An 18,022-nucleotide genomic window follows, 5' to 3' on the forward strand; every position below is an offset into this window, starting at 1 on the left:
GAGGACTGCAAGAAGGGAGGACCAGAGGTGGCCACGCGGCAGCTCCACCAGCCAGCACACACGGCCAGAGCTGCAGCTCCCGGTCAGGAGAAACTCAGGGGAGTTGTGCTTGCAGCAGCCCCTCAAAGGCCAGTTTCTGCATGGAAATACATTTACCCTGGCAAATAAACAGCCTCAAAGTGACAAATCAAATGTCATTAAAATCACAGTTTTGATTTCTTGGGTTGCGCTGGAAGTCAAAGACATTTGCTTTCGGGTCAAAGAATATATCTAATTCATCCTTGGACAAAAAGGTTTCATAAGGACTTTGAGCATTTTGGTTAAAAGGAAAATTGAGGAAAAGTAATGTTACATAGAAAAAAAATTACCACCTTCCCCGCCCACCCCCAAAGGTTGAAATTAAACGTAAGAAAAATATACGGAAACTTCCATTCAAAAAATATTGACACAATGCATTTTGCCTCAGCTCTGCCCTGTCACAGACACTGAGAAAAGTCACCTGCATCCAGTCTGTGTCATTGATTACTAAGAAGAAAATCAACATGCCTTACAGGTCTTAGCTCTGAGGACTTCCGAGGTTTCCTAGAAAAAGGGAGGCTACTTGGGCTCTGTTTTCATCCACCTCCTGGGGATGGGTGATGCTGCACCAGAGGGTGGTCGGGGGGATATAAACAGCTGGCTCGAGCATGCAACACCAATTTAGGTGACATATCCCTCAAAAGCCAGTACTCAGCTAATAATTTTTGCTTCTTAGCAGACTGATGTCAGTCTTTAAGGGAAAACAAAAAGAGATCTAAGATCCTGGGGTCACATCCTTCTTTTTCCAAGACAGGCTTAAAGGCACTGAAGGTTTGGTGGCCTCCAACATCGGATACACGGACCCGTACCCCACGTGCTGACTACGCCCAGCAATGTGTTTCGGTGGGCGAGCAGAGATTTACCATGCCTGCCCCTGGTGCCAGGCCAGAGCTCAGCTTTCACAGCTGAAACCTGCCACTGCCACGACAGTAGCACCTCTGCAACGAACGGCAGATCAAAGAGATCAGAGAGAAAGAAATTCCATAGCTGTTTCAAACGCTCCTGCCTAAAAAAGCAAATTAACAGAGATAAACACCCGCTGGTATTTATGAGAGACAAGCTTTAGTTACCTGACTTCATGAGAGTGCCTCGTGCCAACCTTTTTGTTTGGGATGTTGTTTCAAAAAGTCGGACTGAACTAACCGATAAAACGAAATTTAGAAAGAAAACAAGCTTCTACAGGTGCCCAGCCCTGAGGAGCAGTGTTTCGGCACACACAGCAACTGTGTGCTCAGGTGAACCTGGGCGACGTCACACGCCTTCCTCCAATTGTGCTGCTTCGCAAAAACATCTGATGAGAATTTAAGATTTCAGAGGTGATCACGTTCCTCAGCGCTTGTTTGAGCAGCCAGTGTCCTCCTAATAGAGCGCAGCTAAAACCACAGCCACATGCGATATTGGTTTAATCAGAAGAGCAACTTTACACGAGTTCGGTAATAAGCAAAACAAAATACAGATAATGTAAAACCTATTCAAAAGCTGCACAGAAGTTTCCCATCGACAACTGACTTTAAAAAGTTGTAAATTGCTAGAAGCTGTTGCAATTGTTAAAGCCTTTGGTACCACTTAGCGCCTAGAGAATGTCTTCCCATCTTTTCTCAGATCTCTGCAATGTCCTTGTTACAACAGACAAGAGTTTGACATTTGCTGCCTTCATATTATCATTTTAAAATACTTGTAAACGGGGTCCTTATACACCACTCAGCCACGAGTCTTAAGGGTTCTGTCACTTAGCCTTTTGAAGCTGAAACTTCGATTCTGAAAGCACCTGCGCGAAGGCAGCGTGCTGTTTTACCGAGCTGCATAAACGGGTCGCACGTCCAAAGAAAGAAGCCAGAAAAGCTTAATGTTGCAGGAATATTATATGAAAAAACGAGGAGCGTTCACTGTGCCCTCAACTTCAGAGATGCAGGGGAAAAGAAAGGTATCTCAACCCTAAACTGCACATTGCTAAAAAACCATGGACTCTCCGTGAAGTCTGAGTTACAAATCTTCTGGTAGGGAAATTGAAGTCATCCCTTTCTATAAAAACATTGAATGATTTCTAAGGTAAGAAATCACTTCCCACTGGATGGAGTGTTTCAGAACCGCTAACGTATCAGGTGCAGGTTAGGAACAGTAAAAAAGAGGCTGGAGCATAATATATCACTGAAGTCTTATATATCCGTTTGCCATATCACAGCAAGAGCAGTAGTTCAATATTTACCTCTCCCCAATCTGAAGACAAACAGCTAGAATTTTTCCTACAGATATGCACCTTTCCAAAATCCTATTTTTTTGGTCTGTATGTCAGGCTGCTACCAGAAAATAAAGGGAAGAACAAAAAGTTCATAATCACATTCGTACCATTCCTGGGGGCGTTCCAGTGGTTCCCTCTGCAGTAGTAAGATTAAGTACATCAATTAACAATCACAGGACGACTAACCAGGCTAACACAAAAAAGGCCAGAAATAAAACTCTCTTGAGGAGGTTGAATTACCTTATTATTTGAACGCAAGAATTGCTCATTGTTGTCAAGCGTAACCCTATATTTTAATGACCACGCAAACTTCTTTGCATGCTCATACTGACTTTTTAGGCCATTCCCCAGTGGAAAGAATCAGTTCAAGTGAACAAAACAATATGATTAAAATTCTCATAACTTACTTTCCAAGAGAAATTAATACATCAAATTATATGTGGATATATTTCTCTGACACACACAACGAGACTGCAATATCTCTCACTGAGCTGACTGGCCAACTGTTTAACATCAGTTGCTCAAAGGCTTTTGCTAGTTTCTTAGTAGTTCCTTAGCTACACCGTCCTCACAGCAACGAATCTAAGCGGGCAAAACCATTTTGCAAACAATTTCATGTACAGAGCACATATTTTAGCATTATCTATTTTCCCCTCTCTTTGGTGCAACAAAACCTTCTTTAGGAAAGGAGAAGATTGATATTAAGCAGTTCTAGACCCAGGGTGAGCAGGCATTATCAAAAGTTTTCTTGTTCTCCAAAGCTCGTGTCACGTTAACTTTATTGCACACCTGGAAGCTGGGCTCAACTACAACATCTCCGCTTCAAAGTGACTTTCGGTCTTGAGCTGCGGTCTTAAACTGAACGTCAACAAACCTTTGTCCCGAGCTGGGCAACCCAGCACCTTCACCACATCATCGGGTATGGCGTATGGTAAGACTGATAACAAGACCATCTAAAACCAGAACGTGGGGCATTTTTTGCCATTAGTGGAACCGCTCATTAGGAGATGTTCGGAAAACATAAACTCGTTATAGACAAATCAGGGAGCAGCCTTCAAATAACGAAGTATCTGTCTCGCTTGCTCGTGTGTGTTTGCCTCTGCGTGACTCCAGGGATACTGAACACGGTTTTGTGAACGGGCCAAGCGCAGTTCAAAGCATGACCACAACGACTCCCAAGGCCAAGCTCTCACGAAGGGAACAGGTCAAATCACGTATTTCCAGAATAGCATTTTTAGTACCGACGTTCAAATATGAAACCATCCTCCTACCTCATCAGCATCCATGGCTGTCAGCTGCAATATTTTAGATCCATCTCCTATATTCTCTTCTACGGTCAGATCAAGCATATCTGTGGGGAATACTGGTGGGTTGTCATTGATATCCTGAAGCGTTATTTCCACCTGTAAAAAGTAGGAATTGGGAAAAGTTGTGTAAGCACTGTGAATTAGACGCTGATTGGACCCGAATGTTACAAATCGCATAATTCTGAAAAAAAGAATCAGGTAAATTGTTCTTAATCACATGAATTAGAACATTCCCAAATCACACGAGCAACGGGAAAAGCCCCTCCGGATATTAAAATTCCACATTGTTATAAAATACTCATAGCAAAGCCTCTAACATAAATAAAGTTAATTTGACTTGTTGATAGCAACTGATTTTAAATGGTCCTAGTCTAGTTTATATTGGAAAAGATCCACTGATAGACTGTCATTGTAATCCTCAAAGTCGGCCCCTTGAGGACAGCTGCCAAGTCCTGGGGCAGGAGATCATTCAACCATTAAATGCTGCCTGACATAAAGATGAGGTGGTGTAAAATTCTCCCTGAAATGTTTATACATTGGCAACTCTCCGTTCTGAGGGAGGAAAAAACACCCTTGCACTTTATATCTAAAAAAAATAGATCTGTTTTTCTCTCTCTCAAAGCTCTCTAACTGCAAACACAAACGTTACTTTAGAAGCACCCACTAGCATCTTTTTGCGTATGCACACCTAAACAAACGTTCTTTACGCGTGCAATAATTGCGTGCTTTTCCAAGCAGTAATGATAGCTCCTGAAAGGTTGCTGTGTGTTCTTTATTCCTCTTTTTTCTAAGCAAGATTGCTGCCCTGCTGATGCTAATTCAAAAAGCTGCAGAGCTCCGTTTTCCCTTGTTGCCGCGTATGGCACGTAATATTCCAAAAAAGAAAGAAAGAAAGAGACGACACAGATGTTTTACATTTATCATGAAAAAAAGCCTTGTTTTGGACTCAAAATATTAAACAGCCACCAAACTCTGAAGACCTGCCAACGACAAAACTGAGTAGCTGAAGGAATCTGTCTTTATTGCTCATCAAGGAATAGAGAAAGATAGATAGGGCTGCTGCACAGGAAGGGAGGCAAAGATATGGATAACTTAAAGAAGATACCTAGATTGACAGACAAAGTGTTATTTATACTACAGTACCTGCCATGCCATTATCCACGAGGGATCTCCCTGCACTTAGTTGAAAACATTCTGGTTCAGCTGCTCTGGATATAGTCAACGCAGACATTTCGGGTGATCTGAAGTCTATGATTTCTACTATTTATAGTCACCTGCCACGCTATTTTCTTTTTTTTTCATTCTCTTTTCAAACAGACCACCAATTGCCCGGCCGTTTTGCCTTGATCACCAAAGATAAGCACTTCAGCAGCCAAGATCAGCTGTCCCTGCAGAACAAACTGGGCTCACTTGCTGCATCTTGCCCTGAGCTCTCAGTGGCTGCACCCTAGCATCATCAGTCCTCTGTGGGCTTCCTGAGACCATATCCTGAAGGATGCTCCAGCTTTCTGTCCTCCCAAAGGCAACTGTTTCAGAAAGCCTAACATCTTCACCAGGGCTAGACTCTGTGATGGAACAGATTTGGTGTGTCGTGCTACTGTCCTTCACCAAAGACCCTGAAAACATAATTTGCTGTAGACATTTAAATTATCTGAGAGCATATTTGATCCTAACACACCCACGTCTTCTGCCTCAGAGGATGTCTCTAATGCAGAGAAGGCTGCGAGGAGCTCAGCCCTTCCCCTGATAAGCATTTTTCCTCCAACGGGGTTTCTTCAGAGGGTGGAGAGATTAGATCATTGTGAACATTATGGCTACAATGGTCCCTGGTCAGTATGTGCGCCATTTAGGGAGACATCTTCCACCTAGGGACCTAAGCTATCCTCAGTCACCTCAAGTAAGTTAATTTTTTTTCTTTTAATTATTTTATTCTTTTTTTTTCAGTTTGTCTTCGGTATTTACGCCCACAGGAGATTACTGTCAGTCTGCCAGAACTTTTCCGCAGCATTAAAGAGAACTGAAGTGCCCTTAAAAACAGAGGAAATATTACATGAAAATTATAGATATCTTGCTGGAAGTGCAGTCTAAACACTGGTCCTACAGGCCCTACAAGGCCATTGTTTATTTATACGATATTTAATTCCTACGACCATTCACAAAGGGTACATAAAAACACTTCACGGCCTGAGACAGATGAACCCAGGAGGATTTTCCATCAAATTTAAATCCCTGATTTAAATGATTCGACAACTAACTAAACAGACACAAACTTTCAGAGGATCAACCAGCCCAGGTTGGTTTGCATGGCAACTGCTGCATCTGGGCGACTATTCATCACCGAAATGGGAGAGCTGCAGCAGAAATGACAGATGAAGGATTGTGCCAGCTACCCTTGCCAGGCAGGTCCTGCCCCCCGAACTGGCACAGCAAACTACGCTCTTCTGCTCAAAGTACAGCATTTCCCCAGACGTGGTTTCAAGGTAAAGCAGCGGCGCCGCTCTGCAATTTATTTAGTCATATCATACGTGTCACGCACAGCTCATGTTTCAGCTGCAGGTGACACTTCACCACCACAACCCTCTTCCGTGATGAGAGATTGCCCTTTGTAAAAATCAGATGAAAAAATACATGACAGCTTCTGGGGTTTTGGGTTAGGAGCTGTGCATTGCCTACAGCTTGCATAATGCAAAGTAGTCAGAATCCAAGAATACAGATGGCTAAGGGTTGTGGGACAAAATAAATTCATTAGAAAGTCAGATTCCAGAGAACTGAAAAAAGGAGAATAATAAGAGGAAGTAATTTTATTCTGAAAAATCAGATCACAAGTAAACAAAGTGTATTTTATACTGAAGGTGTGCTTTAGATGGTGGAAAAGTTAAGAAATTCTCAAAAAAGGAAGAGAAATTTTTAGAAACAGACCACAGTATTTTTAAAGAGTGTTTACACCGTGATTTATTATTTATCCACAAGGCTTAGATAAGTCATAATGCTTCATAATTCACCATTGGCTAAGTCCAATTAGCATCCCTGTGTAAAGCTATCTTTTTACTTCTGCTATAACTTACCACTTCAGCTTACACACAGCACTGCAAACCTAAGGAGTAAGATCCTGAGGTGTGCCCAGTTGCAGAAATGTCACTCAGGTAATATATCTCTGAGAAAGCCTTGAGAAAAATCTTCACATTTTCCCCCAAACAAAAGAGTCTGTTAAGTTTTATGCCAAAGGCCTCATTTAAGAAAGTATGCACCCTGAACAAGTTAGGGTGTAAATCAGATATCCAGACTTCTATTCAGGTGTTGAGAAATGAAATTGACTTTGAAATTATTTCAGAAGTTCCGACTCCAAGCAGAAGCTCAGAGGACAACCACAGCCTTTCATTGCCACAGGGCACTGGAAGATTTCAGCATGTCTTATCCCATCTTAACTGGGGAGGAAAAAGAAAAAAAAAAATCCACAAAACTTTAATCAAACATCTAAACTAGATCTCCCCCCAACCAACTGCCCCTGTCTTTCTAGTCCACACTTGCGTAAAGATATCAATATGCGTCACTTGGATTCTTGAACTACATGGTTTGATTAATACAACATGCTACCAATTAATAATTACGTGCAATTTAGCCTCAGACTTAATCAAGGAAAGACAAGGTGGTCACAGCAGTATTACTGGCTGGCTGTGCCATGGACATCATGTCCAGAAGGGTCTACAGAAGGTGTGTTGTGCTCTTAGCTTGCACCGAAAGCAAAACACCCACCAGTGACAACAGCAAGTACAAGACTAAATATCTAAAAAACCAAAGGAAGCTCTAAAGCTGAAAGATGCCACAAGAAGGAAAAAAGGCAGCTTAAGGGATTTATCCAAACCTTGGTCCCTGGAACAGGAAGGAACCATTAGTTGACAACATCTGTATGACTGTAGCAAGCAACAGCTGGAAAGTGATAACCACCACGCCCTTCTCCAAATCTATCCTACACGGGGAATATTCTTGCCTGACCTCAAACCCATCAGTGTGACCCCTAGGATGCAAGCCAGACACACAAACGAGTCACCTAAGCACGCTCATTGGACGGCTCAAAGTACTGCACTACGGCCAGTCTCCGATCAAAAACAGCCTTGAATTTCTGCAGAAGCCATGGGGCCATAAATAGATGCAGACACTTCTAAATCTGTTAAGACTGTGATGGAAAACTGATGAATAGGTTCAAAATATTGCCTTGCTTTATTTGTTCAAGGGGAAGCGAAAAAATCAGAAAGCTTTGTTCTATCCACATGCGCGTGTGTAAATCTCCACAAAATGACTCTTACTTTTTTACCAATTCTAGTATAATGCTTTTCCCTCACACATTTAATGCATCTAGAAAAAAAAAAAAGGCTGAAAATTAAAGCTTTCCCACTGAGTTTATTCTGCAGAAAATTATATGTTGCTTATTTACTATGCCTTGCAAAATAAACACAATAATTTTACATATCAATTTCTATGCAAACTATCTTTGGGTGGATGTTTTTGTTTGTTTGTTTGTTTTTTCCATTTGTTTATTTTATGTTTGATTCAACCTATATTAAACCAAGATGCAAAAAGACAGCCATACAGCAAACCACAGAGATTAGCAAAAGTAGCGAGTCAAACAATACCACCAATTTCCCCATGTCTGAATCAAATTTCCCATTCTGCAGGCTATTCTCACAATAATGCCATGCCCCTGCCGCTATTACAGATGGTCAACCCATCCTCATCTGTGACAATTTGCAGCCTGCTGTTGTGGACATTTTCAAAGCACAGGATGTATTAATTACCTTGATCTTGTTAAGATTCTTATTTGCTGCTCAAATTAGTCTCTTGGGGTTTTTCTCCATAAACAAACTCAGAACAGATTGAGGCAGGGCAGCACTCGCCTCAGATGGTTTCGCCTAAATTTACTTTAAACATAGATGTAAGAAAAGCAAGAGTTCTTTTCTCCATTCAGACACACCTCAGGTCTTAACAGACAGAAGCAACCATACCAGGACCTCACTTCGTAAAGCATTCGGTACCTATTTAAGCGTTTAGGGCATGAACCTGAACTCAAGAAGTCACTGGGAAACTCACTGCTGTTTCAAAATGTTGCCTTTACTTTGAAGAAAGTAGAAAATACCTTCTTTGAATCAATTGTTAGCATTTAGGAGCAGCCTATGTGAAAGAGGCTCTTTAAAAAGAGTGATGCTGCAGTGTAAAGTCTTCAAACAATTTATTCTGAGAGGAGGAGCAATGAGAAACTCAATTATAAGGAGAAAAAAAAAGATTATTTTTTCAGTTAACCAAAACGACTAAGAGTTTGCATTTGAATAAGCTATTCTTATCGTTATTCAAAATAATTTGTTGAATCAAGAAACAGTTGCTATAAGACGAAGTTGCATTTCTTAGAGCAAAAGAACCAATCCACTTCAAAAACCACCAGTACCCCAGACAATTATTACTGAACAGGCTAGACAAACTCCACGCTCAACATAAAAAGCTTAACATGAGAGTTTTATTCTGGAACAAGAAATTATTTTAGTGACCAAACTCACTGAGTTTATGAGCTACAAAGGTATGTAAAATAAAACGTTGCACTGGGAGGCAACGTTCCAAATTCTATCCGATCGTAACACCTTCTATAAACCAACGGGCTCGTTTGGCCAGACCATATCCCTCTGTTTTATTACGCTTATTAACGTTTATTTTTCTTTTATTTCAAGGTGAGGAGGGTTTATAGACAGAATGCTTTTTTTAAGTTCTTCCATCTACTGAACGAAAATGAGGAGAAAAAAAAAAAAAAAAAGATGCCACAGGAAACTCGAATGAGCTCATGCGGCAGCAGCGGGTTTCACTGGGAGTCCCAAACCACATGCAGTAATTCTTGCTCGCAGTCACCCTCTCCGCGTTACACGCTCGATCGGAGATCTGTAGATAGAACACGACCTAAGAAGAAAGTAACTCCCAGATGTCTCACGCGTTCGATACTCCTTCAAACGCTACAGCTATTGGATTAAAGATCAAACGGAGTGGAAAGGCAACAGCTTCCCTTTCCATTTATACAGGGTTGAGTCATTCCTCTGCGCTCTGCTCGCTGCCGTGACGTTCGCTGCCTCTCTCAGGAGATACCATCTGATGATCTACAGGCAGCATCGGGACACATGGCGCTGAAGACTTTTGTTTATGCTTGAGCCATTATGTGATCCTTCAACGTAAACAAAATTAAGGAGCTTATTCTTCTTCACTGGAGACCATGGCAGCGCGTTATCAATTTTAACAGAATAAAAATGAAAGGATTACATACCCGATCCCTTGGCAAATATTCTAAATAATACAATTCATGATAATAAGAGAAAAAAATCCACTATTAGTTTATCACATCCACGTAGCTAACTGAAGAAACTGGCCAACACTAGTAATTCTTCTCCTGCCTCCATCACTTTGGCCTTTTTGTTCATCCGGCAAACAAGGCTTTGCTAAACCCGAAACACACACAGGTATGTGCGGATTCCTTTTTCAGTGATGTGAGTAATCATTTTGGCTACTCACACCAGTGAAGTTATGGTTGTACTAAGTGTTTGCAGGACCAGGGTGCTCGTGCTTCCCCCGCACTGCGAAGGCAAGAGAACAGAAAGATTCAGTATTGGAGTACAAGCAAGCAAAAACGCGTTTCAAGAAAGAAAAGAAGAAAAATCCTTTTTAAAAAATATAATAAATAAATATATACCTTGACGTTCCTGGAAAATCTCCAAAATAACATTTCTAACAATGATGAAAACCCATAGACTATCCTGAGCCAGCTTCCCACCTTGCTTTAACTAAAATACTGGGAAACAGCAAGCGTGGGGGCGAAAACCAAGCACATTTTAAAATTACTTGAATAACCAATAATAGCAAGAGCTCAGGAAGGTGGAAAACCTGAACTACAGGCCATGCACATTTACAGTTTCCACAACGAGATGGAAAGCCCATTTATAAAGAAAATGTCTTGGGACAAGGCAAGAGCTTTTGCTTAGACAGAGGCTGAATGAGGTATCTGAATATCCCATTTTCCAGGAGGCAAACAATCCCAGTGCATGCTAGTACAATAAAAATCACATTAGTCCATTGTGCTGCAGGCCAGCAAACCTGCTAAATAGAAATAGAAAGTTGTTAAGAATCCCACTACTCACAGTGGGAAGATTGCAGCTGGGGAGAAAATGTAAAAAAAAACCAACAAAACATCTCTAAAAAGATGTTGTTTGGGAAAAAAAAAAAAAAAAAAAAAAAAAAAGATGAGTTTGAATGTCCAAGGGCGGCAGCAGCCACTTGATCTTTGCGTTTTGGGGTAATACCTCTGGAAAAAATCAGCGTAGTGACTATAAACCAAACTCCTTCTAGTACATTTGAGGCAAAGTCCCTAATTTTAGGTGATGGGGACAAGCATTTAGGCAACAAATGGATGTGTCAGACGTACACTTAGAGCTTAGAGGCTTAGGATCTCTCCACAGAAAGAGACCAGGGCACAAGACTTCATTTCGATGTCTAAGCTCAAGAGTACATTAATGAAAGAGGGGATGTGAAAGCCGTCCTGGGCTACACAACTGCCCACTCCAATCACCCCAATGCAGATCAAACATTGATCCAGCATGAGACAACAGTTTGAGCCCATGTAGAACAGAGATTTTAGCAATATTTCCTTTTCCCTCACAAAATCAGGAATTACTACTGATTACCAACCTTGAAATTGTTTGGAAGCTTAGGGCTCAATGCATTCTGTTGACATTTTCCATTTTCTCCACTAAACAAACATGCATGGAAACACGACTAATAAGATTTATATGTCATGCTGGAATTTCTGAGGCACTTTTAATCCATGGGCTCATATTCCAGTATTTTAACAATGCATAACATTTCCAGTGTTAAAATCATATTGTAAAGTACAGTTTAGTAAGGCAATTTGATGTTTTGCAACCAATTCCCTTCTATAAAGCATCAATACTTTCTAAAAAATGCTGGAAGATCAGGGTGCTTTCAAAAACTTAGTGATTTAACTGACGCAATTAGAAAAATCATAGAATCATAGAACAGTTTGGGCTGGAAGAGACCTTTAAAGGTCACCTAGTCCAACCCCCCTGCAGTGAGCAGGGACATCTTTAGCCAGATCAGGTTGCTCAGAGCCCCGTCCAACCTGACCTGGGATGTTTCCAGGGATGGGGCATCCACCACCTCTCTGGGCAGCCTGTGCCAGTGTTTCCACCACCCTCATGATAAAAAAATTTCTTCCTTATGTCTAACCTAAATCAGGTGTAAATCCACTTTCATCATTACTTAAAAAATGTCACTTTCTTGTGTAGTCTCTAACAAAGACTCATCTTAGTGCTGCAAAGAAAAGGTGCCATAATTTGTTTCTTCTTTCCCTCTCTTTTTTTTTTGGTTGTGGGTTTTTTTGGGGGGGATTTTTTTGTTGTTGTTGTTGTTAAGGTGACCACTGGGAGTTGCACTGCCTGGAGTCTTGATTAAATGTTTCACTGCATCCAGAACACTTCATCATGCAGCATAGCCAAAATCTATTATGGCTTACAAGTGACTCATGCTTTAGCTATGAGAAGACCATAATAAAGAACGTTTTACATAAAAATGCCAAAATGGTTGGTAATTTAATCTTGATTCTAAGTAGGTATGCATGGTCTCTGCGTCCAGCCTGCGCAGACAATAAGGCATTGTCTGGAAACGCATTACCTACTGCGGTTACATCTAACTTTTCGGCAAAGTCCAGATGATACCACCACTGAAAAGAAACGGCTCGTTCTTGCGAGGGCGCTGCAAATACCACGTTTAGCAGACATGCAGCGTGATTTATCCGTCTGTGGTAGGGGTCCACCAGTGCCTGGGCAGAATATTCATTAAAACCAGAGACATGGGAAATGGCATTATTAGCCTGTGAGTAAACACGTGTGGCTGATAAATTGCGTCCCTCTACACGCTCACAGAAACAGAGGAACAAACACCAGAGCGGCACACAGAAATGAACTTCAGAAACTTATTTGCAGCACCTACTCCTCGCACACATACCACACATCACAGAAGGGGACACAAGCGGTACCCTGACACAGCCATTAACAAAGTAAGTGCTGGCCCCAGGCGCTCTCACCCCTGCTGCTCAGCAGGTCCCTGGCCCGAAGTCAGAAGCAAAGATGCTCTCTGGGCTTCCCAGACTGACTCCCTCCACTTCAACCAAGCCATTCACGTGTTCAGATACCCTGTCAGGTCACTCCAGGCAAAGATTTGTCACAATGTTGTGTTACACGCCGTGGGACACAGGGAAAGGAAGGGTCAGATATTCAAATGCAAGTAAAGCAAACAACTTAGGCTATGGTTCAATTGCCAATTATTTATTGCTTGGGTGTGTTACATGCACGTAGCCATGACTTAATGGCATTCCTCTGGCAAAGGTGACTACTTCTGCCAAACCAGCAGAAGGCCACTAGCCAGGACAGGACATCGGGACCTCTGCATTGCCTGCAAAGACCTGCTGGGGATGGGGTGCAACAACGACGAGTGGGGCCTTGGCGGGTTGACTCTGTTGTTTCAAAAGCCAGAACAGAAAAATATGCTTTTCTAAAGGCAAAGCAAGCCATGTCACTGTTCTCACTCTTCCCGAAATCAATATTTGTAATTGTTTAACTGTTACATCATTCACTGCTCTCTGAAAAGAGGCACAGTCTCACATGCCACAGCGGGGTCTTAAGACTGGGTTAAGGAATGCACTACTCAAACCTTGGCTAATTAAAGAAAGCAACAGCACGCTGATTTTCAAACACACATCAAAACATACATAATCATATACTAGGAAACCTGAAAGAATCCAACTTCACAATAAATGAGAGATAAACATCAAAGTGGTACAAGGAATAAAAATGATAAGAAATGCCACAAGCAGTCATGTTTTTCCCCTGCTTCACCACGAAAACCATAATGAAATACAGGTTATTTTGTCAGTACTGGTAAATGAGTAACATGTGTAGCTCAGTTAATATTCACACAGTTTCAAAAAAAAAGAAATTGATCATTCAAATAAGTTATTTTGAGCTCCATTTCAATAGGACCAACCAACATACTAGGACCCCTCCCAGGTCTGCCCAGAAATAGCAACCCAGTGGGACCATCGCACAGTTGGGCTGGCACTAAAGACTGTAAGCTGCTCTAAACACACATGGCACCCATCTGCACGTGTGGATGTATAGATACGTACGACAAAGGCCAGGTTGCCGTGCCAGCCTACCTGCTCAGAGCAGGCACAGGGAGAGGGACATGCAGCAGCTCTGCCATATCTTCTCTCCCACAGAGCCAGGCCTGGTGGGGCAGCCCAGGCAGTTGGGGCCGGCGAGCACCAGCATGCCTTCCCTGGAGCAGCTGACATGAACCACAACTCTTCCCACTACTGGAAAGCATCAGTTTCCCAGTCTGTGCTGGAGCAACATCTCCGAGAGGTTTGCAGCACAAGTTATAGCCCAGGAAGTATTGCATTCAGTTAATCCACGAGACCTTGAGGGCATACACAGCCCAGTTTATAATCTCGACATCAAAATGCGCTGACCTGGGGAGCACCATGGTGGTATTCACCTCAGCAACTGCCACGTGCGCCAGGAAGACCAGATCACGGTGGAACACATTAAGAGGTGCAATTGCTTCTCGTGCTGCCGTCGGGGCACCGTGCATGGTGAGGAGGGCAGGGAGAGCAGAGCAGCTCCATCCATCCCTCGAGCGCTGAGTCAGCAGCACGGCTTGGCCACTGCAGGGACCAGAAAAAAAACTCCTCCACCCATCCTTTCACTGCCTACCCATGGATGCTGGGACATGCGCACACGTGTGGTCCTGTGTCATTTCCCCAGACAAAGGGGGTGACTTTCTCATAAAGACGTTCATTCTTCTGTATCCAGCAGTACCTCTAGTTACAAAACCTATTCCAAATACCTGCCAAACCGACACAAACACTTGGCAAACACTTGCTAGTAAGGCTTTTCTTTTCGGTTTGGGGTGGTGGGCTTGGGGTTTTTTAAAATGCTCAAAACATTATACATTTGGGATCCATTTAGTTTATAACTTTTGCATTTAATTAAATGAGGTCTACTGCCATGTAATAAGAAATGGATTGAATTGGTAAGAACATTTCTGTCCATGCCAGGAAAAAAAAAAAAAGAAAAAAAAAGGGATAAAGACAGAAAAAGTAAGCGTTAGCAGTTCAATGATGGGAATGCCACACCTCTAAATTAAATAAATCACCTAATTAAACTTACAGGTGTGACATTTAAAATACATTCAATCATCGGGACAATAGGATAAATCTACTCCATCACTGAAGGCTGCCCGAACAGGAGAAGAAAAGATCTTTACACAGAGCCATGGTAGAAAAAGCATTGCTATAGTCACTTAAGAAACCACAGGTTTTTTTTCTGTGAGCGAAAGGGAATTAAAGATACAGGACTGAATGACAACTGATGTTTTGCAGTATTATGGTGGGTTTAGAGTTGCACTTTTCTGAGAAGAAACTCTATATGGATCTAAATAGATTTTAACAAATAAAACACACAAGGCTAAAGTGTTATTTTCTAGTTCCACATTTAGAAAAACAGGGCCATTTTCTAGAAACGCCTAAAAGCTTTTCCCCAAAGCATCAGCAGGCTGCTAGCAGGGAACTGCGGGGCTAGAAACTCTAAATATTTTTGCATCCTCCTACAAATTTCAGGGCAACGCCCTCCTCACCTTATTCCTCATTTGCAGACTGCAGTCTTCTGCAGCAGCTTCACCCCTGCTCCTGCAGCATCAGGGGTGGGCAGGTTCCCTCCCCATGGCCACGGGCTACTTGCGGCCAGAAAGGCTTTTTTATGTGGCCACAGATGGACCTTCTCATTGTGGCTGCCCTCCGCAGATCCAGCTGACCATCAAGGCTATGGTGGTGGGGTCTCCTCTGCCAGCTGGGCAAATTTCTGAGTGCTCAGAAGATCAAGAACAGGCTGGTTAAGACGACTTTGCTGAGCGCCAGTGAAGCCGCACCACCAGGCTATACGCTGCAGATTCGTACTCCCCTGCCTTTCCTCTCGTCTGCATGGCTGCAAAAGCCACTGCAGGTCTGCTCGAACACACACAGGTCACACGGGGCTTAAAAAATACCGTACGTTCTCGGGAACGTTTTGGGGGCAACCACTAGTCCTGGGAAGGCTAAACCAGATTCAACTCGGACTCATCCAGCTTCACCCTTGGTCTCAAGGGAATTTGCCAAGGAGAAAGGCAAGGCTTCAGCCTCATCAGATTAGGGGACGTTTGGAAACACGTGGGTTTTTTTTTATTCGTGGGACCCAGACGACAGCCCCCAAGTGTCCATGATGGGGAGCTTTACAACGGCCATGACATCCGGTAAACTAAAGCTGTTCACATCTTCTGGAATGTGAACATGCGCATTCAACTGGGGCCAACTGGTGCAGCGGGACTGAGCTATGTACCGTGGGTCACCAAAGGCAGCAGGATCATTGCTCTACCATGGGATCAAAGAGCTGAGAACTGGCTGGAATGGCTCACTCTCCTCCTCCCGGAGGGCAACAGCTCCATGAATACTGTCAGCTTGGGAAAAGGACATCAAAATGCACATCGGTGGGATGAGAGCTTGTGAAGGTAAACCCTTGGACTCCACTGCCATTCCTTGGCCCTCAGCCCAAAGGCCTTCCAGGCTCATCGAGTGTCTTGCAAATGATGAAAAAGATTAACCCTGCAGGTTTGGGGAACCTCTCTTTGGAGAAGCATATCCTTCTGTTTCCCTTTTCCTTCCAAATCTGCATCTTCAAACTATATGGTTATGCTCCTTTCCCTGCTGATCTCATCAAAATTGAGCAAAACAGCCAAGCACTTCAATTTTCTGGGCAGACCAGCCCTCCTTTATCCACTTTTCTCCCATATATCAGAATCTCTTTTTAGGCAGCTGTCTCTTCATGCAAATCTTACCTCAGTTACCTTTGTGCTCAATCATGACTACACCACCTCTACTACGATCATCAAGAAAGTCCTTCCTGCTAACAACAGGCTGCTGCAGTGCATATTAGACCAACTCATATACTTGGACAAAAAAGAAAGTCCTGCATGCTTCCAAACTTTGTTTTTCTGCCCAACAACATTCACCTGGTCTACATTATCCTGCCTTAAAAAAAATTGCTGTTTCTAGTGATGAGGTTTTGCAGTATGACCCTTCTCGAAGCTGAATAAAGACAACTATATTGGATCTTTACCAAACTGGGGAGATTCAAATTTACATATAGCTACAAACCTCAGTCTCCAGAAACGTTCTGAATAACTTTTTTTTTTTTTTTTTGGCCTGGGAACGTGGGAGGTGGCTGAAACTCAGTTTATAAAATTTTTCATGCCGGCCAACAACAATCTTAGTTTCCCCACACCCTTTTGAATTTTCTTACTCAGCTGTTGGAATTTGGATTTGACATAGAACAATTTAGAAAAATCAAGCATTAAAGACTAATTAGAAGGTACCTTTCAAACTTACTGTTTCATCAGTTCTCTAAATATATATATGACCTTGTGCACCAAAGAAAAAGAAAAGGAAAGAAAACAGAAATAGCTGGAATAACTGGAACAGTGTGCTTGTGTGAGATTCTTACAGTCATCTTCCTTAATAAAGAATATGAAGTGTTTTATTTGAGCATAAATTCAGAGCTTTGACTTTTATTGGTTCCTAAAGATCTGCTACATCTTTCCTTATATGTAGAACCTACATTAATCTATGAAGTTATACTCTGGCCACCACAGTCAATAATGAGAACGTTTAATAGTCCAAACCCTGTATCAATATCCAAGTGCTATATTACCGTTCTCTCCCCCAATAGCAATGACTGCACTGCAGCCAAGCTCTCACGGACTTCAATGTGTTCAAAGATGACACCTTAAGGGAAGAGCAAAAAAAGAGAGCGTAGACAGATGTATATACAACACAGGAGCAGAGTGAACTTATTGAACAGTTTCTGTGGTTAATTCCTCCCTCAGAGGGTTTGACTGATACGCTTTCCTTTTTTTTTTTTTGTCTAGCTTTACACTTCTAGGCTGCCTGGGAGGAGAGGACAGAGGTTAACGCCTGATGGTACACTCTGTCCTGCAGCCTTCCTATGGGACACTCCACGACTGCCCTTTGCAGCCACCTGCTCCCAAAGGACGCTCCTTAGAAGAACGTGGTTTTATTGTGGATAGTCCTAAGCAAGCCCTGATTACTGAGTCAGAAATACCACCAGCAGCTGACAATTACAGTACAAACACAGCTGTTAGGAAGGCTGGCTGGACTACTCCCGACAAAGAGTGACCAAACCAAAGCCTCCCTTCAATCAAGTCAAAACTAACTCTGAGTTTTGATAATCTTAGTAAACTTTAAAGG

General features: G+C 42.4%; 1 protein-coding gene across 1 annotated transcript in view; it reads right to left on the bottom strand.

Annotated features, from left to right (window-relative positions):
* Positions 1 to 18,022, bottom strand: part of FAT4 (FAT atypical cadherin 4) — a 146,399-nt gene that overhangs the window by 66,805 nt on the left and 61,572 nt on the right. The window contains exon 2 of the mRNA XM_086464371.1: positions 3,589 to 3,720. Coding sequence (XP_086320497.1) covers positions 3,589 to 3,720 — 132 coding nt within the window. The remainder of the gene's footprint in view (positions 1 to 3,588; positions 3,721 to 18,022) is intronic.

The sequence above is a fragment of the Leptosomus discolor genome, chromosome 4, assembly GCF_034619465.1.
Source record: "Leptosomus discolor isolate bLepDis1 chromosome 4, bLepDis1.hap2, whole genome shotgun sequence".
Lineage (NCBI taxonomy): Eukaryota > Metazoa > Chordata > Aves > Leptosomiformes > Leptosomidae > Leptosomus > Leptosomus discolor.